The sequence below is a fragment of the Tupaia chinensis genome, unplaced genomic scaffold (genome assembly GCF_000334495.1).
Source record: "Tupaia chinensis unplaced genomic scaffold, TupChi_1.0 Scaffold000311_2, whole genome shotgun sequence".
NCBI lineage: Eukaryota > Metazoa > Chordata > Mammalia > Scandentia > Tupaiidae > Tupaia > Tupaia belangeri.
In genome coordinates this window covers 3,000,404-3,014,208 of record NW_006159803.1, presented here as the reverse complement: position 1 = coordinate 3,014,208, position 13,805 = coordinate 3,000,404, and the positions used below count along the sequence as shown (strand labels likewise).

The following is a 13,805-nucleotide window of genomic DNA, read 5'->3' as shown; positions in this document are numbered from 1 at the left end:
AGATCTTGGGTTGATTCTATTTGGGGTCCTTCGTATTTCTTGGGACTGGATCTTTGAGTGCCTCTCTAGGTTTGGAAAGTTTTCTTGCAGGATTTCATGGAATAGATTATCAATGCCCTTATGAGTCTCTTCGCCTTCTGGGATGCCAGTTATCCAGATGTTTGGACATATGATGGTATCTAGTATTTCTCATATATTATTCTCAAATTTTGGGGCAATTTTCTCAGTCTTCATGGTGGATTTTTCTAGGTCAGCAATTTTCTCTTCTACGTCTGAGATTCTATTTCCTGTATGATCTAGTCTGCTTTTAATACTTTCAAGGCAGGCGTGCCCTGTTTTTCTTTTTTTTTTTCGTGCCCTGTTTTTCTTTTTTTTTTGCTATAAGGCACGGGTGCTCGCCAGACAGACAGAGAGAGACAGAAAAATAGAAAGCGAGAAATCACCCCCTGGGGGGATGGCCACACCGCAATCCCTTCTCTTCCATTCTCCTCTTGGGATCTTGGGCACGCACACACATGCACCCGGCGTGAGTTTAAGCCACTGGTCCGGGACACAAAACGGGGTCGACTACGTGGGAGTCCAGCGACATAGCCATTGCTAACTGCTGGTCCCTGTTTTTCTATTTTTTAAAACCATAGCTGACTACAGAAAAGCTGTATTTAGGATGATAGTCATATGAATCAAATACCTTGAGAAAAGCTCTCCAATGTTTTCCAGCTCACCAATGGCCTGCAATCTACTAAGAGTGGGGTAGAGTGAATACACAGATTCAAGGCTGCCCTTACACAACTCTTCTACTTCTTGTACTCTAAAGGAAAAAAAGAAAAAAAGACACTCTGAAAACTAAGAAGAGGTTTTCAGGGTGATACAAGCTTCAAATTTATTGTTAAAGAGTTTTCATCACAGACTTTGCTGTTGATCTAATAATACTAGTATTCACAAGCAATAATGAATATGAAATAGCAGTGGAAATAAACTAATCCATGGAATCACAGAGACCTAGACATAAATCTAGCTCTGCCACTAATGGCTGCTAGGTAACGTCAGGCAAATTACTTGATTTCTCTAAGTCTGAGTTTTTTCACTGCCATAGATGTTTTGAAGATTAGGCAACATATGTGGAGAGAGCCTAAGAAAGTGGCTAGCACATAAACACTTAAATGGTAGCAAATATAATTTCTGTAATAAATACAGGATTTATGAGGTCACCACTGCTGGACAAATATGTTGCATTGGTTTAGCCTACTGTAATTAAGTACTTCCTCATGCCCCACCTCATCTGTGTCTCAAATCAAGCCTCTAGGTACTGACTATCAGTCACCATTTCATAGATCAGAACATTAACATCAGAGATGCAAATGGCATACAAATACTAGAGGAAACAAGATTACAATGTTCAGGATATTTGCACAGGGAAAAAATGGAGGAAGGGAAATCACCAAGACTTTTCTTGAGGGCTCAGGGTAAAGAACTGAATTGCGGTTCCAAAGAGAATGTTTTTGAGAGAACAACAGGAAATGACAAAACACCTGACTTTAGCCACCAAGTCTTTCATCTCTTCATCAGTGCAGATCCCCATGCTGACATTATTCCTCAGATTTTGAGAAAGGAAGTCATTAAACATGAAAATACAGAAATATTTCTTTTTATAATACCTGGCATATTTGAGACTTTCATAAAACGTGGAAAATTCTCTGTCTCTTAGAGACTGTAGAGCATTGTATAAAGATTCATGATAACTGGTTCCTTCTATTCCTTTGCTGTGACAGAAGTTTAAAAAATCAAACAAAAATACATATTTAAATACAGAGAATTCTAAGACATATGTGTATAAATAAATGCATTGACCACATTTAATATATGAACATAAGATTTCTAAGTTAAAAACATGCATTTCTAAAAATCTGGGTAAGAAATATTTAAAAACTTGTGAGTCATTTAAATTTTTCAAGCAGAAAAAAATTTTTCTCCGGTATTTTGCCTGGTTCTAAATATGCTTTAATTTATTTACTTGATGAGCACCTGCTATATGCCAGGCAGTTCCAGAGGGAGACAATGAGTAAGATCAGGCCTCCACTTCCTTGGAGTTTATGTTAGAGTCGGAGAAGATAGATGATACATAAGAAAAAAAAATCAGAGAGTAACAAGGAAAAAACAAACAGGGTAACAAAACGAACAACTGGGTGGCTACTTTAGTATGGGTAGTCCAGAAAGGTCTCTGAATATATGACTTATTAAATTAGACTCTTAATGAAAAGATGCCACCTATTTGGTAACTGGGGAAAAAGCAGAAGACCTATCTAAGGCCTTCAGGTAGGAAGAGCCCAGCCTGATGGAAAAACAGAGAAGGGCTATGTGGCTGAAACAAAGTAGGTGAGAGAAGAATGGTATATGTTCATTTACAGAGGCAAGCAAAAAACATATGAGAGCGTACCTCTAATTTTATAGCAGTATCATAATTTGAAATCTGCAATACACTCCAATTAAAATTTTTTCTAAGAAAACAAACATACAGCTAAACAAATTAGTTTTTACTGTATCATGTTTGTAACAAGATGAAATCCTTTATTAGATTAGGTGTTTTTGGTTTTTCATTCAGAAAACATGGTGAATTTACATACAGGTTATAAATGCTAGTTTCTTGGGTAACTAATTTAGCACTTTTATAAAAGATAAAATAGTTCTAAACAGTTGTGTTGTTAAGAAGCAGGGAAGGGACAAATTTTTTAAAAAGTCAGATTTCTTCTTACTTGACATAGCTGCAATGGTCCCACTGCATATTCCTCCATGCTGCTTGATAATAAAGTTCTCGTAGTTCAGCACACCATTCTTTATTTTCATAATCTAATCCTTTTAAATACATGGAAAGAATATGGCAGAGTCCCAAATTCTGCAAGGCCTAAATAGGAGTTATTAGAACAAAGGAGAAAGTAAGTAATCAATGACTTAAAGAGAAAAGGAGAGAAACAAAGACAGCAACATAAACATTAACGTTCAGCCTAGCTACTATGGCACGGCAGTAGCAGAAGTACCCCAAAAGGTTGGAAGCCATATGGCCAACCAGGGAATCAGGTCCCTGAAAACATCCCAGGAGTGTACATGGGCAAGTAGAATGGTGAGGAGCTGGAGGGCAAAGGGCTTACAGTGTGATGGGAGCTTGTGGAGGGTGCTTTGTTCTCTGTTCTCTCTTCCTCCCTCTCTGTCTTGTGTGTCTCTCTCTCATGCGTATGTGGTATCATTAAAAAAAAAATGAGCTTTAAAAAATATTAGGGGTAGGCAGTGGCATGGTAGTTAAGGAGGTTGGGTCCCACGTGGCCGACTGTGTGGTTAAGTCCCGGAGACTTGAAAAACACAACAGGTGCATGCACGTGCATGCTCAAAATCCCAAGAGCAAAAGGGAGGATAAGAGACTACAGGGTCGCTATCCCAAGGGGTACTTTCTCATGTTCCCTCTCTCTCTGTGTCTCTCTTTAGCAAGCATGCACAATAGATAGCAAAAATCAAAGAAAAAAAAAAGTCAAAATAAATGAATAATCCTAGTTTACAGCTGGGCACAATAGTGTATGCCTATAATCCCAGTGTCTCAGGAAGGTGGCAGGCAGGAGGATGGCAAGCTCAAAACTAGCCTGGGGAATGTGGTGAGACCATCTCTAAAAAAAAGAGCCCAAATAGTGCTGCATGCCTGTGTTCTCAGCTAGAAGACTAGGACAGGAGATTTATAACATGTCGAACCCCTGAAAACAATTTTAGTTCACACTTAAAAGTCCCAAACTGTTGTTTAATTTGTTTATATACAAAGATAAACCTCAAAGTGCTCTAATATTTGATGAGAAAAGGGCTACAGAGCATTAGTTCAATTGATACAAGAGAAACAATAACTTCTGGGACCAACTCTAATATAAATGATGTGAAATATTGTAGTTTACAAGAGATTTTCCAAGTGAAGCACTAAGCATCTACCTGGCACACCATGTATACTTGAAAAATGTTATTTACTATTAGCTAACAAAATTATGATAAATACATTTATATTATCTTTTAGATCTGACTTTATTGTGTATCCCTGGGTTTTTAACACAAAAATCTGAAAAAAAGACAATTTCCAGTCTTACTGCTAGAATGTACTGGCCGTGTAAAATATTCCACTGACATAATGAAATAATCTCTGTACTTCACTAGTGATGGCTTTACCATGGTAGGAAATAAATGTACCTGAATTATCCCTGCCTGACGGGTTGATGAAGAGATCGATGTCTCAAGGTCGTATGTTACTAGGGCTTTCCCCCACATTGCTTCATGCTCATAAGTTCGTAGCCTGCAAGAAAAGAAAAAAAAAATTCCCTTATGTTTTACATGTAACTCCTCAAAAAATAGAATTACTGGGACCAGCAGTTAGCGTAATGGCTATGTCGCTGGACTCCCACGTAGTTGACCGCGGTTCCCGTCCCGGACCCGGTGGCTTAAAACTCACGACGGGCACGTGTGCGTGCGTGCCCAAGATCCCGAGAGGAGAATGGAGGAGAAGGGATTGCGGCGTGACCATCCCCCCTGGGGGGTGATTTCTCACTTTCTGTCTCTCTGTCTCTCTCTCTGTCTGTCTGGCGAGCGCACGCACCCTATAGCGAAAAACCTCTCCAAAAAAAAAAAAAAAAAAGAATTACTTAACTGTGAATAGAAAAATGAGGTTTACCTGGTAAGGGGTTGTAACATTTTCCCTCCACCGCACCCATACAGACTGTCAGGCTCGCCAATACTTCTATAGATTTCTAAGAGAAGATCCTGAAAACAACAATTGGAAAAGAAAAAAAAAAATCACTTTATGAATTGAGCAAATCTTAAATTATTAATATATCATTACCAACACAACTCTCAACTGTAAATATTGTGTTATAAAAGTAAAATAGGATGATATTAAAATATACTCAAGATTTGGATCAGTAACATAGCAGACTGGTCCTAGACAACAGAATAATGACATCTATCTGAGAAGAGATGCTCACAATTTCATGGATTAAATAAGTGTCAGCCTGCTAGCCTTTTGCCATATGCAAAGATAACAGTAGAAAAAAACCCCAATCCTATCAACAACTAGAACTACACAGCAAAATATACTTCTGGAAAGTCTCATTCAATTTGATAAAAGTAAATGTCATGAGTTTTTCTTTCAAAGAAAACTCAGGGCAGCCCAGAGCATTCTGATTAAGCACTGTGCACTGGGAGCTAGAGCCCACCTGTTTGACCACAGCTGGAATCTCAGCCCTGGAGGCTTGTAAAACTCACTGCACACACAGGTGTATGCTCCAAATCCCAACAGATGGAGAAATGGAGTAAAAAGGACTGTTACATGACCATACCACATTGGGGAGTACTTTCTCTGCCCCCCCACCCCCCCACAACCTCTGGTGAACATATGCACCCTTTGGCAATTTAAAAGAAAATTCAAGATAGTATAATTGGTTAAAAAAAAAGAATAATTGGTTATATGTTATATGAATAAAGTAGTAGTCTGAGTCCTCAAATCTTTGTTATAAAATTTTCACAGGAAAGAATGATTCTGTTTAAAACAATCTCAGTAAAATACAAATAGCAATAGAAAAAAAGGATAACACAGAAAAAGATGAAAATCATATTGCATAGGAAATTGATCAAGGAATTTATCTGTCTCTATGGTACTTGCTCTGAGAAGTATTTTCTAAAATAATTCTAATTCAGATGTTTCTATTCACAAACATGAAATCAAGCCTTCAGAGTTAGAACACTCAGTATGTAAGCCAAGCACAGTGCCTGTGATAATGAAGATAGACTAGGTAGTAAAACTACCTTTATAGAAGAAGGCCAAAGGGGGAGGAGAGAAATCAGGAGTCTAGGTTGAAAAGGAAAAAAAAAAAAGTATTTCAAGCAAGATATGATTGACTGTGTTTAGTGTTAATAAAACATTAAGAAAAAAGAGGCATGCAAGTAACCACCACATGTAGCAACATGATGTTTATGGGAGACACTAGTAAGTACTGTTAGTGAAATGAACGGGAGGAGAGGAAATGGAGATCGCAAATACAGATAATTCTTTCACAATATTTGGTTGTGAAGAGAAGGAAGAGATATGGTGATACCTAAAAGAGAACACATGAAGAAGAAAATTATTTTGTGTTTGTGAGGAGAATTTTTTAAACAGGAGAAGATCAAAAAAATTCAGAATATAGTGTAGAAGGGAGTACAACATATCACAAAATAGTTTCCGAGTTAAGAGATTAAAACAACAACAACAAAAACAAGGAGAAGAATTCACCTTAGGGAAAAAAAAACTGTTTTTCTAACTTAACAAGTGGGTAGGTCATGACAGGAACAGGGGAAGTAAGATTTCAATGTCCGACAGCAGGACACAGCAGGATTTCCCATGCCTCCTGTACCCATGCCTTTTATTTTTTCCAGGAAGTTAGGAAGCAACTAAAGGCAAAAGCAGAGAAGGTCAGAGGTTTAAGCAAAGTGGAGAAGTTGAAATTGTCATTGTAGAGGAGTAATTTAACCGAAGAAATCCAGTAAGAATGTCATACAGCAATGAAGGCCAACATGAGTAGATGTTAAGAATGTTATGGAAGAAAATCTGCTTCTTCTGTGACATGCAATCAACAGTATGTAACACTATAAGTGCTACAAAGAAAATGAATAGAGAGCTCTAGCAGAAAATACACAGTACAAACTCATTCCATGAGGAAGGTATTTACCACCATCTTTCTCATACAGGCACTCAAGGTTGGAAAGGTTCAGTACTTTGTAAAAGATTATAATGAAGTGGCAGAATCAAGATTCAAACTACGTTTGTCTACTTGAAGGCCTAATCTTCAAATCATGAATTTACACATTTAGCACTCATTCCAATAACTGACTTCAGTTTTTTTTCAAGAGGTTTTTGCTAAAGGTTGCGTGCGCTTGCCAGAAAGACAGGGAGACAGAGAGAAAGAAAGCGAGAAATCAGCCCCTAGAGGGGATGGCCGCGTTGCAATCCTTTCCTCCATTCTCCTCTTGGGATCTTGGGCACACACGTACACACGCCTGGTCTGAGTTTAAGCAACCGGGTCCGGGACTCGGACTGTGGTCAGCTACATGGGAGTCCAGTGACATAGCCATTACGCCAACTACTCATCCCTTGACTCCAGCTTTAAAATCAAATGATATCTGTATAGTCTCTGTAATGAAATAATCCAAAGTAAGTATTGCTATAAATAACAAAGCCTGTAGTATTTACCTGTAAACTTATTCCAGTTTCTTCTTTACTTTTTTCACTTAAACTAGAAATAGTTGTACTTTGGCTTCCTTCTTCAAATGTGAGACTTCTGTGTGTCACAAAAGCATTTTTAATAAAAACATAATACCTGGAAGCTTATGAACACATACACTATACATTTTGACAGAAAAAAACTAATGAAAATTACAAATAAAACAGAATGAATCATTTATTGTTTAAAAAAAATACCACTTAAAACTAGAATGGAAAAGAAATTTATAAATGTTAATTCTGTGAATGAAAATGACATTTTAATAACAAGCTCCTGTATATAGGAAAGTAGTATGCCAAAATAAGCTTTATATAAATACTCTCTCCAATTCAGTCCATAAACATTGTTACTAGTTTTACCTGAAGTTTAACATCATTAATAATCATAGACACCAAATCATGACAGAATGGAGAAATGGAAGAAAATGTACTATGGCATGCATGATCAGCCCCCATGGCAAGGTGGTTTCTTTTTCTCTGTCTTTCTGGTGAGCACACATGCCCAGTAGCAAAAATCTCTCTTAAAAAAAAAAAAAAAGAAAAAAGACTTATTAAGACTTAAAGAATAGGCAGTAGCCAATTTCTTACTTATTATATATTTAAAGGACAGCATACTTGTCATTATAAGTTTATAGTAATCATGAACATATCAATTACATATTATGTCCAGTATCTACATATTATACTCTTCTCATTTGAAAAGCAGAAATTAAATACCAATCTAAAAAGTTTAAAAATTGGCTCATTTATTTTTTAATATTTTAAAGATTTAATTTTATTTATTATTATTATTATTAATCAATTTGAGCAGAGAGAGACAAAGAGGGAAAGTGAGAAAGCGAGCTGTCAAGTCCAAGACTTGAACTGTGGTCAGCCATGTGGGAATCCAGCACTTTAACTATCACGCTGCTTGCTGGTCCATTCCAAGTTTTATTAAGTTAATTATATTTGAAATAAGATGTGAATTCTAATTGCTGGTTTCCACAGTCTAAAAATCACATTGCTTCTAGCTTACTGACAATCTAAAGTAGAAATTATTAGAAACAAGAATGATGAATGTACCAAAATAATGCACCTTTGCTATTTCAAGTTCTCAGTATGACTGATTTTGTGGTGAGGAACGAGGTGAAATAAAAAATATATATACAATAGGGTCTTTCAAATGAACAAAGATTTGAGGAGCACAGTTAGTAAAATGAAATATATTTTTGCTTTTTTTTTTAAGAGAGATTTTTGCTATAGGGCATGTGCACTCACCAGAGATAGAAAGAGAGAAATCACCCACCAGGGGTGATGGCTACACCCCAATCCCTTCTCTTCCACTCTCCTCTCTGGATTTTGGGCAAGCATGCACATGCACCCAGCGTTTGAATTTCAAGTTGCTGACCCAGGACTTAAACCACGGTCAGCCATGTGAGAGTACAGCCATGTAACCAGCATGCCATCAACTGGTTCCTGAAGTATATATTTTTTTATTCTTTTTTTTTTTTTTTTCCACGATGATCTAGGACTCTTATGAAGTTCTTAGGAGAGTTCTAAGTCAAAAGAAACACAAATTATATACCAAAGTAACTAGAAATATAGGTAGCTAGAGGCAAGAAACTTAAGTCACAGAAAGGTATCAGTCATTACAGTCAAGAAGTAAAATGGATCTTGAGAAAGTTGAAGGGTTAGTGGTAAACCTAATAGGACTGTAATTAGGACATCGTTCATTATTTGAAAAGTAATTATTGATTACTTATATTAAGGTCCCAGTGCCAGCTGTTAAGGGGGAATACAGAAAGAGATGTCAGCTCCATGGCAAAGAGGGAACATGCTGCTCACAAGAAACCTGACCCCTGCCATGGTGATCAAGGTTCAACTCCCCAGCCCAGTCAGCCTCGAATACACCTTGGCCACACATGGATGTGCCCAAGATCCAAAAAGCTAGAGGACTGGAGGAAAGGAACTGCAGCATGGCCAGAGATATTCCTCACACTCTATCATGAATAAAGAACATGATTTTTTAAAAAAAGGAATACAGAGAAAAATAAGTATGGTCTTTGTCCTACAGGAGCTTGCTATCTGTATAGTTTTTAATAATATCTAAGTAATAAATATTCTTTTTTATTTCAGAACAAAATAATTTATTTTTAAAAATTATCATTTCACTTTAAAATAGAAAATTCCTATCCAAAATGTCTTTTAAATAGGAAAATGGGGGGGGGGGAGAAATCTGTACCTATCTCTTTATTAAAACAATGTCAAGGGGCCAGCAAGTGGCATGGTGGTTAAAGGCATTGGACTCCCACATGGCCGACCACGGTTCAAGTCTCGGACCTGGTGGCTTGCTTTCTCACTTACTCTCTCTCTGTCTCTCCCTGATCAAAACTGGAAAATAATAATGATAATAATAATAAAGTTAAAGAAAAACAAAAACAAAAAAACATCAAACCAATTTTTAAAACCCTAAATTCTGGGTAACAGCAGATGGCATAGTGGTTATGTTGCTGCACTCCCACATGGCCATCAAGGTTTGAGTCCCTGACTCTGTGGCTTGAAACTCATACTGGGCACATGTGTATGCATGCCCAAGATCTCAAGAGGTGAACAGAGGAGAAGAAAGTGCAGCATGGTCATCTATCCTGGGGAGGTGATTTCTCACTGTCTCTCTTTCAAGCGTGCGTGCGCGTGTGCCCTATGGCAAAAATCTCTCCAACAGGGGGACCAGCAGTTAGCGTAATGGCTATGTTGCTGGACTCTCATGTAGTCGACCGTGGTTTGAGTCCCGAACCCGGTGGCTTAAACTCACACCAGGCACGTGTGCATGCGTGCCCAAGATCCTGAGAGAATGGAGGAGAAGGGACTGTGGCATGGCCATCCCCCCTGGGGGATGATTTCTCGCTTTCTGTCTCTCTGGGGAGCGCATGTGCCCTATAGCAAAAATCTCTTAAAAAAAAAAAAATCTCTCCAACAACACAAAACGCTCAATGATAGCCTGAATATGGTTGTCCAGCCTTTGGGGTTACCACTGGGTGATAATGGAGTCATATAGGAAAGTCTAAGGTTTGATCCAGGTTTACCTGAACATGCCAGGCACACCAGGATACACCCATGATCTTGGCTGGCTAGAAGGCTGAGGGGGGATTGTGCTGTAGCAAGACGCTATTAGGAGTCTATCTTTCTCTCAAGAAATAAACAAACTGCCCAAAAGATTCTGAATTTCATTACCTTTTCTCTTGATCATCTAGGCTTTTTTTATCTGCGTAGATTTCTACATAAAGCAGTGCTGTAAAGTGAGCAGCACAAGACTGAGCTACCTTGGCAACCTCTAGATAATTCAGATCCAGCCAGAAAGCATCATCGAAAACTGTTCCTGAAGTAGGTCTAAAAAAATAAAAATAAAAATGTCACTGTTTTTTTAACTTCAATAGCAAAAGAAAGGCATATTGATATAACTGCTAAACAAATAAAAACAATACATACAAATAATCAAAACCACATTTCCCCAATACACAGTTATAAACATTTTATGGTCATTCTAGAGTAACATGGTAGAAGAGTCCTATTTCTCAGTCTTTGGGATTACAAACCTCTGAGAGGATCTGATGAAAGCTATGGACCATCACCCTATACAAATCTAAAGATCTATACCTGCCCTTCATCAAAAATATCCTTGTACCACAGGCTAAGAATAGGCTGCACAGGATAGCTAATAACACACGTATATCCTTCAAAATAGTCAACTTGGCTGGCCATCCGACATCTTAGTGAGGCTGCGATGGCCACTGCTGCTCTCACAGCTTCGCGATGCTGCCCAAGGACAAGAAGAAAGGCACCAGAAAATCAGCCAAGAAGGACAAAGACCCAATGAACAAATCTGTGGGCAAGGCCAAAAAAGAAGTGGTCCAAAGGTAAAGTTTAGGACAAGCTCAATAACTCAGTTTTGTTTGACATATGATAATCTCTGTAAGGAAGCTCCTAACGATAAGCTTATAACCCCAGCTGTGGTCTCAGAGAGGCTAAAGATTCACAGTTCCTTGGCCAGGGTAGCACTTCAGAAGCACCTTAGTAAAGGACTTGTCGAACTAGTTGCAAAGCATAGAGCACAAGTAATTTATACCAGAAATACCAGAGGTGGAGATGCCCCAGATGCATGAACAGGCACAACCGACTACACATTTGGAAAGATGAAAAGTTTATTCAAGTCGACTTGATGAAAATACTCCTTTTCTTTTAAGACACAATTACATGTCTTTCCCATTTCAGCTTATTTTCCCCCCTAAGATGAGTTACTTAATAAAAATCTTCCAGTGTGTAAAAGTGCTCAGAACTAGATGGGAACACAGATATTATCTTTCTGAAAACTAAGATTACAGAGTTGTGACAACGTGGTGGTGAAGAACACTGGTTTTGGAACAGGATACAGCTAGGTTCAGTTCTAGCAGGATCACCAACTACTAGGGTATAATCTTTGGCAAATTTCTTTAGCCTCAGTTTCCTAGTTTCCTTATTTGTAAACCTTGGAACACCATAAACCCCAGAGAGTAGTTATAATGATTATATAATGCTCGTAAAGCTGATAAATCATATCTGCTGAATAGCAAGCATTTAACTGTTGATAATACTTCTGAGGAATGTGAAGTTCAGAGAGGTGGAAATCACTTGTCCCAAAGCTGCTTCTCTTTTAAGGTAAACATTATCCTGTTTCTAAAGATAAGACTGAAGGGGACCAGCAGTTAGTGTAATGGCTATGTCGCTGGACTCCCACGTAGTTGACTGCGGTTCGCATCCCGGACCCGGCGGCTTAAAACTCACGCCGGACGCATGTGCGTGCGTGCCCAAGATCCTGAGAATGGAGGAGAAGGGATTGTGGGCATGACCACCCCCCCTGGGGGGTGATTTCTCGCTTTCTGTCTCTATGTCTCTCTCTGTCTGTCTAGCGAGCACACACGTCCTATAGCGAAAACCTCTCCAAAAAAAAAAATAAAAAGATAAGATTGAAAATCAAAGATATCATGTAATTTGTCCACATTACAGAGTTTCTAAATGTTAAACACGGACTTGAACTCAGATCCTCATCCTTTTCTTCTACGTCCTATTCATTTTTTCTCAAGGAATCTTCTCTAAGATCTTAATAAGATTTAAAATAGAATATTAACAATGCTTCTGTTCTGTCAGTATCAATACAATTCTATCCCAAATGATAAAGCTGAAAGAATGACTGCCTCTCAAGTTTCTCAGGTAAAGCTTCTTTTGAGCTTTCGTAGTAGAGAATCTGGTATAAAACATAAGGTAAACCAGAGACTTTATAATCAGAAATAAAGACACTGAAAAATCATACAACTTTTGGGGCTGGCTGGTGGTATGGTGGTTAAAGACTCTGGACTCCATATGGCTGGCTGCAGTTTAACTCTCAGATCTGGCAGCTTGTTTTCTCACTTTCCCTTTCTCTCTTTCTCTCTGTGTCTTTCTCTGGTCAAATTAAAAAATAATTTTCAATAATAATTATTAATTATTTAATAATATAATTATATTAATTATAATTAATTATATACATTAATAATAATGATGATGATGAATAAAGTTGAATAAAATAATTCTTAAAAAAAGGGCTTTTACTACAAATGGAGTGGAATAGTATAGGGAGACACAAAGGCTATTTCCCCCTTAACATATAAATGCATTTATAGCCCAGATGCATTGGCATGTGAGGCAAAGCCCCTGTGCTCCATAGGCTAATGCCACGTGGGAGGCCGAGGTTTGATTCCCAGTCCAACCCAAAGGTGGTATACAATGGGATGTGCCTGTAATCCCAGTAACTTGGGGAGTCTGAGGCAGGAGCTGGTCTGGACAATATAGTGATACTATCTGAAAAAAGAGCTAGGGCCCAAATAGTAGCAAAGTGGTAACGCAACTGGACTCACAAGGGAAGGCCCCCAATTAATATCACAGGGTCTCTCTGTGCACTCTAGGTAAATGATCCGAGCTGGCTAAAGCTGGGAGTGGACTGCGGCAGTGAGGACCCTGTTGTGGTGCCTGTCTCTATTGTTGCTCATGGAAGGAAGAAAAAATAAATACATCTAAAGATAAAAAGAGCCCCACATGATGGCAGACAACTGTGGTCCCAGCTGGAAGAATGAAGCAAGAGCATAATGATATAGGAGCATAATGATATGGAAAGACCTTGTCTTTTTTTTTTTTTTTTCCCTTTCTTTCTTTTTTGGAGAGGTTTTTGCTATAGGACGTGTGCTTTCGCCAGAAAGACAGTGAGAGACAGAGAGAGAGAAAGTGAGAAGCCATGCCCAGGGAGGATGGCCACGCTGCAATCCCTTCTCCTCCATTCTCCTCTTGGGATCTTTAGCACACACGTGCACACATCTGGTGTGAGTTTAAGCTGACAGGTCTGGGATTCGAACCACGGTGGACTACATGGGAGCTCAGCGACATAACCATTATGCCATATGCTGATCCTGGAAAGACCCTATTTAAAAAAAAAAAAAAAAACATTAAAAAAAATTTACCGGGCCCGCCGGTTATGGAAAGGCTATAT

At 38.4% G+C, this 13,805-nt stretch overlaps 1 protein-coding gene across 6 annotated transcripts in view; it reads right to left on the bottom strand.

The window, feature by feature from the left end:
- The window catches only part of ATM (ATM serine/threonine kinase), a 127,081-nt gene that overhangs the window by 36,702 nt on the left and 76,574 nt on the right, over nucleotides 1-13,805 (bottom strand). For all 6 annotated transcript variants that reach the window (XM_006150955.3, XM_027772858.1, XM_014588796.2 and 3 more), the window contains 7 exons: nucleotides 10,484-10,639; nucleotides 7,244-7,331; nucleotides 4,691-4,779; nucleotides 4,213-4,315; nucleotides 2,751-2,899; nucleotides 1,656-1,760; nucleotides 689-808 (listed from right to left, as the gene is read on the bottom strand). In XM_006150955.3, the coding sequence (XP_006151017.1) occupies nucleotides 689-808; nucleotides 1,656-1,760; nucleotides 2,751-2,899; nucleotides 4,213-4,315; nucleotides 4,691-4,779; nucleotides 7,244-7,331; nucleotides 10,484-10,639 (810 nt within the window). The remainder of the gene's footprint in view (nucleotides 1-688; nucleotides 809-1,655; nucleotides 1,761-2,750; nucleotides 2,900-4,212; nucleotides 4,316-4,690; nucleotides 4,780-7,243; nucleotides 7,332-10,483; nucleotides 10,640-13,805) is intronic.